Source organism: Myotis davidii, unplaced genomic scaffold (assembly GCF_000327345.1).
Source record: "Myotis davidii unplaced genomic scaffold, ASM32734v1 scaffold214, whole genome shotgun sequence".
Classification (NCBI taxonomy): Eukaryota; Metazoa; Chordata; class Mammalia; order Chiroptera; family Vespertilionidae; genus Myotis; species Myotis davidii.
In genome coordinates, this window is record NW_006285782.1 from 2,130,625 (window position 1) to 2,144,894 (window position 14,270).

The window sequence follows — 14,270 nt, forward strand, 5'->3', positions numbered from 1 at the left end:
CGATCCATGATTCTCTCATCTTTGGTGTTTCGCTCTCTCTCTCCCTCTCTCTTCCTCTCTGAAATCAATAAAAAATTTTTTTAAAAGAAATAATTTATATGTATTTAATAAAAAACAGGTATTTACATGGTAGTTAATGCATAGATTCCTTTTTTTCAAAGACTGGCCCGTGGTCTCCAGCCCCCGAGGTTGCTCCGGCAGGAGCTGGGGCTGCTGGGCCTGGGCCAGGTGTGTCCAGTTCGCGCTGGCCGCGCTCAGCACAGGTGAGTCACTTGGTCTTAATCCAGGTGGTGCTGGAACGGCGGCCTGGTGCGCGGAAAGCTCCCTCCCAGGGCCGAATCCTAGAGAGCGCTGCTTAGGGAGAATGACCGGTAGGAAAAGGGATGTCCTGGCAACAGGGTGTGTTCCCTTTGGGTTTATCGCTACGTTTCTAACCTGTTTCCAAAGGGAATTAGGCCTGGGTTTGGGGTGGGATGGGGTAAGGGTGAAGGTGAAAGGAACAGTAAGTACATTTGGAAAAATTGTTTACATTTGGGTGTGACTCCCACTCCGTCTTTTTAAAACTGGTGGCAATTTTGTGTTCCTTTTATAAGTAGGAAAAAAACGTTAAAAGCGAGGAAAGACCCACTCTGGGGAAGGCTTTTGATGGGGCCGGAGGGCTCCGTATCGGTTGTTGACTGCGCACTGACGTGGACCGCTAATCTGGTGCTTAGCATCAGCTGCCTCGCTGGCCTCTGCCTCTAGGTCGCTGCCCCTGCTTCCTGGTTTTGTTGTTGGGGCAGCCCTTCCCCAGCGCGTACTGGGTGGGGTCGGAGCAGTTGCTCCCAGGATGTTGCTATAAAACTGTCTGTTGAGAATCTCAAGCTTTTTTTAATGGAATTATTTCATTTTTAAGTGGCTAAACATTTATATAGTGCTTCATCGTTTACAAAGCATTTTATTTGCATTTTTAGTCTGAGTCTCACAACAACACAGTGAAGGTAAGTTTCGTATTGTTAATCTGGTATCTGTTAGTGACGGAAAGCTCAGAGAGGTTAAGAGACTTGCCAGAGATCACACAGCCCCATTTGAGGCAGAGCCCAAACCTGTGAGTTCCTTGTGGGGTAGCTCATGATGTGGTTATCGTGTTTACAAGCCTGTTACAAACCAAATCATCTCATCGGGCTTTCTACAGCCTAGAGTGGATTTCATCATCTTTTTTATAGGCTCATTAGGAAGACGCCAGTGTCACATAGGGTGAGTGGCACGACATCACTCCAATGTCTCTTTGCTCTCTGCTTCCAAGTGTTGCCCCAAAGTTTGTGCACATGATAAGCAGGGCGGTGTGTGTGTGTGTGTGTGTGTCTGTGTGTAGTGGTCTCACCGGAAATAAAGAAAAATGTTACATTATTATTTGCCCCAAGGCAACACTCATTTCACAGCTCAGTTCAGAGAACTGGCAAATTCCTAATCTCAGGCGTAAAAACGAGGGAATAAAGCCTCAAATAAGTGCAGTGCCCACCCCGCTCCATTCCAGGTCCATCTGCTCTGTGCCCTCTGTCCCCACATGGCTGGGCCTTCCTCCCTGACACTCCTTGGGACCCGGAGGCTCATCCTGACCCCCGATGCCAGTCTTCAGCCCCGTTTGGAACTCTCGAAACACCTATGAGCCTGCCTCTTTCCAGTTCTTTCCGGGAGAGAGACCTTGGTTGACTTTAGGGGGTGGGCGGGCAGATTTCAGATCGGCATGAGTGGTCAACACTCTTGGCCCCTCACTTCATGACAGAGATAAACTCCCACTCCCTGGGGGTGCTGTCTGCCACCTGGAGCTGGTCCTGGGCATAGAGAAAAGATGGCACGCGGCTCTGAGGGACTACATCTGAGAAGGGCTGGGGGCCGGTGGGGGCAGCAGGCAGGGAGATGCAAGGATGCTGAAGACTTCCCCTTCCTCTCCTGCTGCTGGCCTGCTCTGCCTGGCTGCGGAGATGTGTCCACTTCCAGCCAGGCTCTCCAGGTAGCATCTGTCACCCATACTCCCAGGCGTTAGCATGTCACACCTGGACACCTGCTCTCCGCACGCCTGCCCAGGGCAGCAGCCTGGGGGAGGGCAGGGAGGAGATCGAGGGGGTCTGTGCACATTCCATGCAGCAAAGGTGACTTGCCCTGGCGTGTTGAGAGGGATGCCCTCTGCGTTCCCGCCTTGACCAAGCCCCCTCGGCGCTTTGATTTCCTCCAGTGTCCTGTCCCCCGTCACCTCCTAACACCTGCTAACTTGTCAAGAAGCATAAAGCAATTCCCAGAGATGAGATTAAAGGAGGAAATGGGGTTTCTAATCACCCCCCCCCCAATTCCTAGTTGTATTTAAAAAAGAATGATGAGCATCAGACAGATGATGAAAAGCAACTCACCCCTGCTCCACCTGTGGGCCACAGTGGCCTGAGCATCGTAACACAGCAGCAGCAGCAGCAGCGTCTTCCAGCACATCTTCTCCTCCACGCAGGTGAGGAGTCGCCTCAACCCCAGCGGGACCCCAGGAGCTACAGGTGTGGCCGTCCCGGTCCTCCTGGGAGACGGTGCAGTTCTTCCCACCTTTCCCTTTTCCAAAGAGCGATGCCCTCTCCTGCCTCGAAAGGTGGAGGCAGAGGCTGCCTCCTGGGGGCACGGGCAGGGACCTGTCTATCCGACTCTCTCTGGGATTGGGGGACTGGGCGGCCACAGAGAGACTGTTTTTGAGCACATCTGGAGTGACTCACGGGGCATGTGATCTCCTTGGCAGTGGGCTGGATAAATATAAATCTGTACTTGAGTTCCATGTGTTGGATGCACCCACTGGAATTTTTCTTTAACAAACAGACTCGTGGAACTTGTTAGAGAGCCCGGCGAAAAGCTGGCTGCTGTCCCTGTCCACACACATACCAGAGCCGGGCGAGGGCTGCAGTGGGAGCCGGGAGGCTTCTCCCAGACGCTGGGCTGAGCTGGGCTGCGGAGCCCAGAGTTGCCTGAGGACAGCAAAGTCATTGTAGTGTCTGAGCCAGTGATGGCGAACCTTTTGAGCTCGGCGTGTCAGCGTTTTGAAAAACCCTAACTTAACTGTGGTGCCGTGTCACATATAGAAATTTTTTGATATTTGCAACCATAGTAAACAAAGACTTATATTTTTAATATTTATTTTATATATTTAAATGCCATTTAACAAAGAAAAATCAACCAAAAAAATGAGTTCGCGTGTCACCTCTGACACGCGTGTCATAGGTTCGCCATCACTGGACTGAGCTGAGTGTCTTGTCCTCCCCTGGAGATGTTGGCGCCTTCAGCCAGAGCTAGAGCCTCCCCCACAGTCTCTGGGGATGGGAGTTGGCAGGTTGTGAGGAGCAGAATGGAGAGGTGCCGGTCGTACATAGGTGTTGTATGTGCAGGTAATGGTCCAGGGGCCCATGGGTGACCGCTTTCTCCCTTCGCATTCATGACACCTGCTTTCTGGGCTGTGTCTAGACCAGCCGTGGGCAAACTACGGCCCGTAGGCCGAATCCGGCCCCTTTGAAATGAATAAAACTATTGAAAAAAAGACCGTACCCTTTTATGTAATGATGTTTACTTTGAATTTATATTAGTTCACACAAACACTCCATCCATGCTTTTGTTCTGGTCCTCTGGTCCAGTTTAAGAACCCACTGTGGCCCTCGAGTCAAAAAGTTTGCCCACCCCTGGTCTAGACCTAGGACCAAACCACTTTGATTCTTCCAAGCAAAATGGTAGTGGTTTTCCATGATAATTTTTTTGGGCATTTCTTTAATCAACAAATTAATTATTTTGTATTGAGATATAATTGACCTATAACAGCGTGCAAGTTTAAGGTGTGCAAAGTGTTTTTTGATATGTGTAAAGTGTTTTTTTGAAATGTGCTCGTCAGTGTAGTGTTAGCTAACACCTGTCACACCACAGGATTGTCATTTCTTTTTGTGGTAGCAAGATTTAAGATCCATGTTCACTATCAAAGCACTGCCATAGACACCTTGATTTTGTCCTCTCCCTCACTCTGTCTGAAACCACAGATGTGGAATGCTACAGCTTGAAGATGGTGAACCTTGGGGGTTTCCGGCCTGTGGAGGTGCGGCCCAGTGTGACTAGGCCACTCCTCTTTTATCTGGTACAAGAAGTTGCTTGAAAAAAAAGTGACTAGCCTGGCCGGTGTGGCTAAGTGGTTAAGTGTCAACCTATGAACCAGGAGGTTACAGTTTGATTCCCAGTCAGGGCACATGCCCAGGTTGCGGGCTTGATCCCCATTGGGGGGCATGCAGGAGGCAGCCGATCAATGATTCTTTCTCATCACTGATGTTTCTGTCTCTTCCTCTCTGAAATCAATAAAAAAATTTTTTTAAAAGTGACTATAACATTTGAAAACCATTGATCTCAGTAATATTAATAACTAGAGGCCCAGTGCACAGATTCATGCACCGGTGGGGCCCCTCGGCCTGGCCTGAGCCCTCTTTCAATCCAGGACCCCTCGGGGGATGTTGGAGAGCCTGTTTCAGCCTGATCCCTGCAGGCCAGGTCAAGGGACCTACCAGTGCATGAATTTTTTTCTTGTTATGAGAACTTTTAAGTTCTACTCTCCTAGCAACTTTCAAATATACAATGCAGTATCATTACCTATAGTCACCGTGCTGTGCATTACACCCACAGAAGTTATTACTCTTATAACTGCAAGTTTGTATCCTTTGACCGCCTTTACCCATTTCCCCCATCTCCTGCCCCTGCAACTACCTATCTGTTCTCTGTTTTTATGAGTTTGTTGTTTTACGGGTTCTACATGTAAGTGAGGCCATACAGTGTTTGTCTTTCTCTTCTCACTTATTTCTCTTAGCATAATGTCCTCCAGGTTCATTCTGGTTGTTATTAATGCAAAATTTCCTTCTTTTTTTATGACTAAATAAAACTCCAGTGTATGTGTATATGTGTGTATATATTGCTAGACACTTAGGTTGCTTCATTATATTGGCTATTATAAATAATGCTGCAACAAACATGGGGGTGTAGGTGTCTCTTCAGGACAGTGATTTTGATTCCTTTGAATATACAGTATACCCAGAAGTGGAATTGCTGGATCATATGATAGTTCTATTTTTAATTTTTTGAAGGACCTCCGTACTGTTTTCCATAGTGGATGCAGAACCCAGCAGTGCCCAAGGGTTCCCTTTCTCCTCATTCGTGCCAACACTTACCTCTTGTCATTTTGATGATAGTCATTCCAACAGATGTGAGGTGATACCTCATGTGGCTTTGATTTGCATTTCCCTGATGATGATTGATGTTGGACATCTTTTCATGTACCTGTTGGCCATGGGTACATCTTCCTCAGAAAAAGTCTATTCAGCTTCTCTGCCCATTCTTTAAACCAGATTGTTTGTATTTTTGCTATTGGGTCATATGAGTTCTTCCTATATTTTGGATATTAATTCCTTTCAGATATGAATTGCAAAACTTTTCTCCCATTCTGTATGTGGCCTTTTCATTTTATTGCCTTTGCTGTGCAGTTTACTTCGTGTTTAAACCTGCAAGGATTGCCCAGAGGACCTAGCATGTGCCTGGGTGCCCTGTAGGTGCCCACTGAACATGTGTCGATTGGTGTTGTAGCTGAGAAATCTCTCAGTTCCCTGCACTTTCGCCAGAACCCCAGTGAGTGAAGAAGGAGCTGAGAGGGGAAGATGGACCTGACTTGCCCGTCCCTGGGGAAACCCGGACCAGAAATCACAGTCTGGGCCCCAGCCTTGGACTCTGTCATCTGCAGGCTCAAATCATCAAACTGCCACCCACTGCATACCAAGCCGGGGTGCAGACGAGCTTCCTATTGGGCTGGGAACAAATGTGCTTGTAACTAATTAAATTTTATAAGATGATAAGCCAGGCTGTCTCTCCCACCACTGCAGCGTGGCAGCCAGAGGCAAATGTCTACATTCTCAAGGAGTCTTGGGAAACCCTGGTCTGGTGCACTGTTTTGTTTTTTTCTTTTTTCTTTCTCTCTCCATGGTTTTCTTGTTCTTGCTGAAATTCTATGCACCCAAATGGCAAGCACTGTCTTTTGTAACAGATCACAGTAATACCACGACGGTGGAACTTTCCAGACCTATTGATTATTTAAAGAATACTTTAGGGGGGAAGTGCTACTCAAGACAACAGTTCTCAAGCTCATATTCACCTCTGCACCCCCACTGCGCCTGCGTGCATGTCTCTCATCAGCACCGACCATTTTCCAGCTCAGTCACGTCTACCATTTACTGAGTTCTGACCTTTTCTTCATTCAATTTTCACAGCAGTTTTGTTCAGGAGATACTATAACAGAGTCCATGTTACATCTGGCCAACTGACTCCCCCAGTTAAGCATGTGCACAGAACTGTATCTCGTCCCAGCTGCAATTTAACTTTGCGATATTGTCATTAAGCCTATTGAACTATAGACTGTAAGCCCCATGAAGGCAGGGATTATGCTAGTTCTGCTCACCATTGTATCCCTAGAACCTTCTGGCACTTGGTAAGGGCTCTGCCAGCAAGGTAGTCAGGCAGTAGGGCTCTGGATCAAGATCCCAGCAGGAAACAGGTGGCACATTCTAAGGAGGAATTGGAAGGATTCTAATGAAGGGACTATCTATCAAGGAGTGAAAGGGTTAAGGGACTAGCATTGGACTAGCCCTGGTAGGAGGAGGTTACTACTTGTTGTAGTTTACAATTTGTCCCCCCAAGAAGATATTTTGAGGTCCTAACCTCCAGTTCCCATGAATGTGACTTTTTTTTTTGAAATAGGGTCTTTGCAGATGAAATCAAGTTGAGATGAGGTCATTAGGGTGGGCCCCCATCTGATATGACTGGTGTCCTTGTAAAAAGAGAAGAGGAGAGAAGAGGGAGGGCGCGTGGCTCTTTAGAAGTCACTATGGTGACAGGGCAGTCGGGAAGCATCTTGGTAACTGGTCCTGGCTCTGGGAAAGCAGTCGCCATTGCTTTCCTGGGGTTTAAGGTAAACCTCTTCACCTTTGGACGTGGTGAAGAAAGGGTTTGGAAGTTGTGGCAAGCACCGGGTCCCACGTTTCCTGCCTTGAGGGTGTGCGCGACGTGGAGCATCAGTTATTTTCCATCTCCCTGTGGGCAGTAGACCTAGCTTTCGGGATGCAACGGAGTGAGCCCTGAATTTGGAGGGAGTCGAGGGACTCTAAGGAGGAGAGAAGATCTAAATTGGTGAATGGTTGAGTAGTCCACATGTGAATAGGGGAGAATGATTGCGAGTTGTTGGTGTTGGTCGTTAGTGTCATGAGTGAAGGGCGGTGGTGGTGGGCTTTTGAAAGTCAGGGAAGGAACGATTTCTCGGTGTCACCTGGTTGACTTTAAGAGAAAATGGACCAGCAAATATTTCCAAAATGGCTTTTGTTTACAACGCACTGTGCAAGGCATAACCAGAATTATTGACAAGTATTCCTGTTCCCAGAGAGCTTAGTTATGCTGGTAGTGAATTTTTAACCTGGAGTCTGTGGATCTGGTGATTGGTGGTGATTGGGCTCCAGAGGAGTTCATAGCCGCTCCCCCTTTCCCAAACTGTACAAAATTCTGTGTTTGTGCGTTTTTCTGGGGAGTTAATTTTTCCAGAACTTTGATCTGATGCTCAAACATGGTCTTAATCCCCCAATAAGTATTTATTCAGCAACTTTTATGTCCTTGACTTTGAGAAGTAGGAGCCTCTTGTTTTCTTTAAATTTTGCACACTTAGTGCCTGGCATACTAGGCACCAATGAATCTGCTTTCTGAATGAATTAAAAAAAAAAGAAGAAGAAGAGAAGAGGAGACACAGACAGGGAAGACGACCATGGGATACTGGAGATGAGATTGGAGAGATGCACCTATAAGCCAAGGACACCAAATTTGTTGGCAACTACCAGAAGCTAGGAGAGGCAAGGAAGGATTCTCCCCCATGTATTTCCAAGGGAGCATGGTAATGCCAACACCTTCATTTCACTCTCTGGCCTCCAGATCTGTGAGGCAATAGAATTTTGTTCTAAGCTACCTGGATATGTAGCAGTTTGCTCCAGCAGCCTGAGAAGACTAATACACCACTCCTGGGCCTGAAGGGACGTGGAGGAGTGGCCTGTCCGCAGTGATTTGTAGCAGAGGGGCCACTTGCCAGGAGCTGTGCCCAGGTGTGAGAATGGAACTATGGAACTATGGCAGGAAGCAAACAGGGGAATAAATGCCTTGATCTCTCCCCTCTCCCAGTTTCTAATTTCCATTTCCTGTCTCCCATTAGCCCATATCTTGTGATAGCCACAGGGCAAAGGAGTTTGGTGATAAGGCCTATAGAAGTCAGCCTCTTAAAAAAAAAAGAGAGAGAAGGGTCGGGAGATGGGGAAGAAGTCAGCCTCTTAGGTACAGGGCCGAGTGGCCAAGGGGGAGAGATCTGAAGGGCAAGCAGTCGATCCCATCCCATAGGTAAGTAAATACTGAATGAATGGATGGATGAATGGGAGCATGACAGAGACAGAACTCCCAGTTAATTCTTATTGCTAGTTTGGAACCAGACAATTTTATGGTACTGCTCTGTTTCCATCCTGAGAAGAGAAGAGAGGAGCCATGGGTTTTTGTTTTTAAATAGGACTTTTGTGTCTAGCTTCAAGCCCTGCCTTCTGGCTCAGTACCCAGGTTCTGAGTCCTGTGATGCCTCCCGCTTTATGTAGCCAGCACCTTAAGGCCGGATTCTATTTTAAGGCTGTAAGTGAGGTAATTGGTCCACAACAGAAACACAGCTGTAATTATAAAGTGCCAGCCTCCAAAGCAGAAAAGCCAAGGGCCCCCAAGGGTTGCCAACATAAATGACTCAGTAACTCATACACACGTGGGCCAGGCCAGGCCAGCACATCCTCCTGTAACGTGGAGGATGGGGTGGGGGGCTGGTGGGGAGGAACATTAGGATAATTCAGCTCCTGTGACAACTGATGTGCGACCTCAACATCCAGCCATTGCCAGCTCTGCTAGCCAGAGCAGTAATTCAGGGGACTCAGGGTTAGGCCCACCAACGGATGGGCCAAGCGAGCAGATTGGACCAGATCACTCCTCTAGTGGAAATACTGTCCGGAGCAGGCTGCACTGGCCAAGTCTGTGAAGCCGGTTTGCATGTCACTGAGACATCTGCAGGGCAATCAGCTCAGCTGCTTGGCTTTGTGGAGGTGAAGTGGCTGCTTACTTCCATTCCAAAGCAGGGCCCTTGTCTGGGGGAGGCCAGAGAAAAAGAGCCTGCGATTTTGCTTGACTGGTCTGGCCTGAAATTTTTGTATTTCTCAGATTAGAAATAACTGAGCGAGGCTAGGTTTTAAATTTTAATTTATATTTGGTTGAAGAAACAGGACATAGCGCGTGTAGAGACTTAGATGGAATACATTGTAGTTATTCCCATCTATCCCTCAGACTTTTGAACTTTACTAATGATGCTGCTCATTTGTCTCAGAATTACCTCTGCTGTCTTCAGACAACAGACATTCACAGGAGTGTTCCGTGTGCAGGCCACTGTGGCGAAAACCTAAGTGGTGGCGCCTCCCTCTGAGGTGTTACTATTTTTCCTTTCTTTAGCAAACGGAACGCCAGTTTTTCTGCAGAAGCAGAACTAGATGGGCACCTAGCGCAGATGTGGAGACTCCTTGCTTACTAAGCAGATATAAGGCAGGCGGGAGACCTGGGGAAAAGATGCAAAATGATTTCTTTGAGAACCTCTTTGGTGTGAAAAACTCGAGGGAGGAAATGTCTGATTTGCACAAGGAGACCCAGGGTGTTCTGGGAGGGAAGGGCTGGGTATTCATTTTATTAGTCAAGATTTGCAAGGTTATGCTGCTTTAACAAAGAACCCCAAAGTTTCTTACAGCAACAATAGCAGCAGCAACAACAAAGGTTTGTTTGTCACTGAGGCAGTGTAGCCATCATGGGTCGACCATGGCTTTATTCCCTTCATTCTCGGACCCTGGCTAGTGGAGCAGCTTCTATAGGAGGCCCTGTTTGGTCATCATAGGAGAGGGGAAAAGTCGTATAAGTTATACTTTGGTTCCTACGATTTCTGCTCCAAAGTGTATACATCCCACATTTCAATCCCTCCCACACATAAATGGCTAAAACAAGTCCTGGGGCAAGCCCTGAGGTTAGCAGGGCAGGGTTGTATAATTGTCCCCTAGGGTGGAAAGATGGAGTTTTTAGTGAACATTCATGCCATCTACACATGTACTTACACATGTACTTACCTTCCTCCAGAGGTTCAGAATTGGAGAGCTCTGTTGGGATTGGCAGCAGGCTGGCTCTAACCAGTTGCAGGGTGGGCAGCTGAACCTCAAAGTGAAGTGACAGGAAGTTTGAGGTAGATAGATAGATAGATGAGTTACCGGATGGATCCACCTGACTGATACAGAAGAGAAGAAGGCAATAGTTCTGGTCCATGAGGTGCTTGCTGGAGCCCATCTTGATCTAGGGGTCGACCATGGCTTTATTCCCTTCATTCTCGGACCCTGGCTAGTGGAGCAGCTTCTATAGGAGGCCCTGTTTGGTCATCATAGCAGAGGGAAAAAGTCATATAAATGATACTTTGGTTCCTACGATTTCTGCTCCAAAGTGTATACATCCCACATTTCAATCCCTCCCTCACATAAATGGCTAAAACAAGTCCTGGGGCAAGCCCCGAGGTTAGCAGGGCAGGGTTGTAGAATTCTCCCCTAGGGTGGAAAGATGGAGTTTTTGGTGAACATTCATGCCGTCTACACATGTACTTACACCTTCCTCCTGAGGTTCAGAATTGGAGAGCTCTGTTGGGATTGGCAGCAGGCTGGCTCTAACCAGTTGCAGGGGTGGGCAGCTGAACCTCAAAGTGAAGTGACCAGGAAGTTTGAGGTAGATAGATAGATAGGTGGATAGATAGGTAGATAGATAGATAGATAGATAGATAGATAGATAGATAGAAGAGTTACGGATGGATCCACCTGACTGATACAGAAGAGAAGAAGGACATTTCTATAAATGACAACACCCCGTGTAATCAGCTCCTGACGGCCCCATCCCACCCGTCAGCCCCATCCCAGCCCCTGGCCGCAGTGGCTCCGGCCGCACCATCCAAATACCAAGGTATTTTTCTAACCTCTCCCCAACTCTCCACCCACCTCTCAGTCTATCAAGAACAAATTCTTTCCCCCAGCATTTTTAAATTATGAGGAAAAGAAAAAGTTCTTCCATTTTGAAAGCTGTTGTCAGTTATTTACCAAAATCTGATTGAGAAGTGAAACCAGCCCTGGCCGGGGCTTGGATGTTAAGGACAAGCCTGAAAGAGCTTCTGAGGCATTTTTTGAAAATTCACCAAAAGTGGCCAGGAGGTGAATTCGCTAAGCTGTGGTTATTGGCGTTGGGACTGCAGAGGCAGGAAATTCTCTGCATAACCAGCCTCTGCTCCTGACGCCTGCTGGGAGCCGGCCCTCCAACTCCGCCCTGGCTATGGCTCCTGGGTTCCCAGTCCAGCCACCCACTGGCTCTGAGCAGAGCGGACTCACCACTTACTGTAAGTTACAGCTTCATCCTGAATGTTCACATCTATTCATCAACCCCTTCCAGGCAAGGGGTTGGAGACATGTTGCCTATCTTGACTACACAGGACAGGGAAACTTCCCTCCAGCTACCAGCCTTCCACTGCTGCTGGCCCACCAGAGAGGACTAAATAAGATCTGGACCCTCCCCCAAACTACTAATTTTCTTTGCATTTCCCCGCTGTTCCCTACCTACACACTAATGCCTACATATCATATATCTCTGGATATATAAAGGCAAAGGAGTTGAGGCCTTGGAAATCGGAAAGAATTTTCAGCTACTATCAATTCCAGGACTCAGTTGGAGTATGCTGTTTGTACCAGGAACTGTAAAGGGGGTCACCTCAGTCACATACAAATGTGTAAGTCACAGTTCCTGAAAGAAGTATGACCTAGAAGGCCAAGATATATAACTTAGAAAAACTCACAATCAAGGCAATATTTAATGAGTGCAATACGTATTAAATATGAGAGACAAAGAACCCTTCAGTTTGTCAGTCCACTGAATGTTGAGGATTCTTTTTACCGTGGTGAGGCTGACCCTGGCTGATATACTGTGTGTGTGTGTGTGTGTGTGTGTGTGTGTGTGTGTGTGTATGTTTGATGTGGTGCGGGGAGGTGGGAGTCAGCATCAGGGAGGTGGAGATGGAGGTGGAGGTGGTGGTGTGATTCCGGAAGGCATTTCTCAGAATGGAAAGTTCTCCGGTGGCATCTTCACTGCTCTTTGGCTCGATTCCACAGAAGGAGAAGACATTGCTGAGACTTCATGGGGGAAGTGGTTGGTGTCTCTGCCAGTTAAATCCCATTATCTCCCCTGAACTCTTGCCTGGAAGGGGTTGATGAATAGATGTGAACATTCAGGATGAAGCTGTAACTTACAGTAAGTGGCGAGTCCGCTCTGCTCAGAGCCAGTGGGTGGCTGGGCTGGGAACCCAGGAGCCATAGCCAGGGTGGAGTTGGAGGGCCGGCTCCCAGCAGGCGTCAGGAGCAGAGGCTGGTTATGCAGAGAATTTCCTGCCTCTGCAGTCCCAACGCCAATAACCACAGCTTAGCGAATTCACCTCCTGGCCACTTTTGGTGAATTTTCAAAAAATGCCTCAGAAGCTCTTTCAGGCTTGTCCTTAACATCCAAGCCCCGGCCAGGGCTGGTTTCACTTCTCAATCAGATTTTGGTAAATAACTGACAACAGCTTTCAAAATGGAAGAACTTTTTCTTTTCCTCATAATTTAAAAATGCTGGGGGAAAGAATTTGTTCTTGATAGACTGAGAGGTGGGTGGAGAGTTGGGGAGAGGTTAGAAAAATACCTTGGTGTTTGGATGGTGCGGCCGGAGCCACTGTGGCCAGGGGCTGGGATGGGGCTGACAGGTGGGATGGGGCCGTCAGGAGCTGATTACACGGGGTGTTGTCATTTATAGAAAAGGGTGAGACCAGCTTAGGGCAAGGAACAAGGAGTCAATAACAGACAGGCACCAGCCCTGCCTGTTGTGAGGATGAGAGAGGTGACCCCAGAGACTTCCACCTGCTCACTGGGGTCCCAGGGAACAGTTTCACTCCCTGTGTGTGGGAGGTGGGAGGTGGGAGGTATGTGTCTTGATTTGAAGGAGCTGGAAAAACAGGGGTGCATTAGGCCAGCTGGTTTAGATAAAGTATTCCTGGGGTACAGTTGGGGAAATTTGAGGGACAAACAGTGCCTGAAGGGGGCGGTAATAGGCATTTGAATAGCTTCAGTAAAGTCTATGTAGTTGCAACATCTACATCTGGTCTTCCTCTTCCCTTTTCTTGTGAACTTATAAAGAGTGGGGATCAGTGGAGACAGAACTAATTAGGACAAAGAGGAGGATAGGAGAGGTGTGGAGGAAAGGAGAGGTCAAGGGCTGACTAGGAGGGATGAAGACTGAGAGGGAAGGGGGTGAAACTGGTGTTGTCTCCCTCCTCCCAGGTATATCCCATATCCCATATCCCCACACCAGGGTCCTGGTAGCTATGATGTGCACTGACCACCAGGGGGCAGATGCTCAGGACAGGGGCTGCTGAGCTGCAGTGGCTTGACAGCTGCAGTTCTCAGATAATGCACCTCAGAACCAGAGAGGAGGGAGCCCGATTCCGGGGTGCATCACCTGAGAACCACCCTCTTGCAATCCAAGACCCCTCGAGGGATGTCGGAGAGCTGGTTTTGGCCCAATCGCCACAGGCCAGGCTGGGGGATTCCATCTGCCGGAGGGATCCCACTCATTCCACAGATGCCCTTTGAGACATGGCCCCGCCCCAGGTGAGGGTGAGGGTGGAGGACTTCATTGGCTGGTACCCATGCTGCATGTTAGGTAACATAATAGTAATAATACAGTCCATTAGGGGTTCAAGTCTTTGTGGTTCAATAATTTCTTTATTAAAGAAATGTTAAGGCAAAGTTTTTTTGTTTTTTTAAATGTGTATCATTCAAATGACTGTCCCCAATGTTTTCTTTGCCTGCCCAGGAGGAGCAGAAAAGACCCGTTTGCTGGTTAAATGAATTCCTGACTATGATGGAGTTTGTGCATTGCAACTAGACTCACAGGGCACATGGCTCCATTACAGCGAGGGTTAGACCAAATAAAAGAACGAGTAAGAATGAGAGGTAGGGGTTCATTTAAGGATTTGTAAACTCCACCCGATGGGAGTGTGTCAGAGACCTGGTTGATAGTCCCACTGTGAGCCTTACTCTTTC

The 14,270-nt window shown here is 47.9% G+C and overlaps 1 protein-coding gene across 1 annotated transcript in view; it reads right to left on the reverse strand.

Moving 5' to 3' along the window:
• FAM180A (family with sequence similarity 180 member A) overlaps positions 1-2,668 on the reverse strand; it is a 17,433-nt gene extending 14,765 nt beyond the window's left edge. The window contains exon 1 of the mRNA XM_006756704.2: positions 2,388-2,668. Coding sequence (XP_006756767.1) covers positions 2,388-2,463 — 76 coding nt within the window. The 5' untranslated portion in view covers positions 2,464-2,668. The remainder of the gene's footprint in view (positions 1-2,387) is intronic.
• Positions 2,669-14,270: the final 11,602 nt, after the last annotated feature.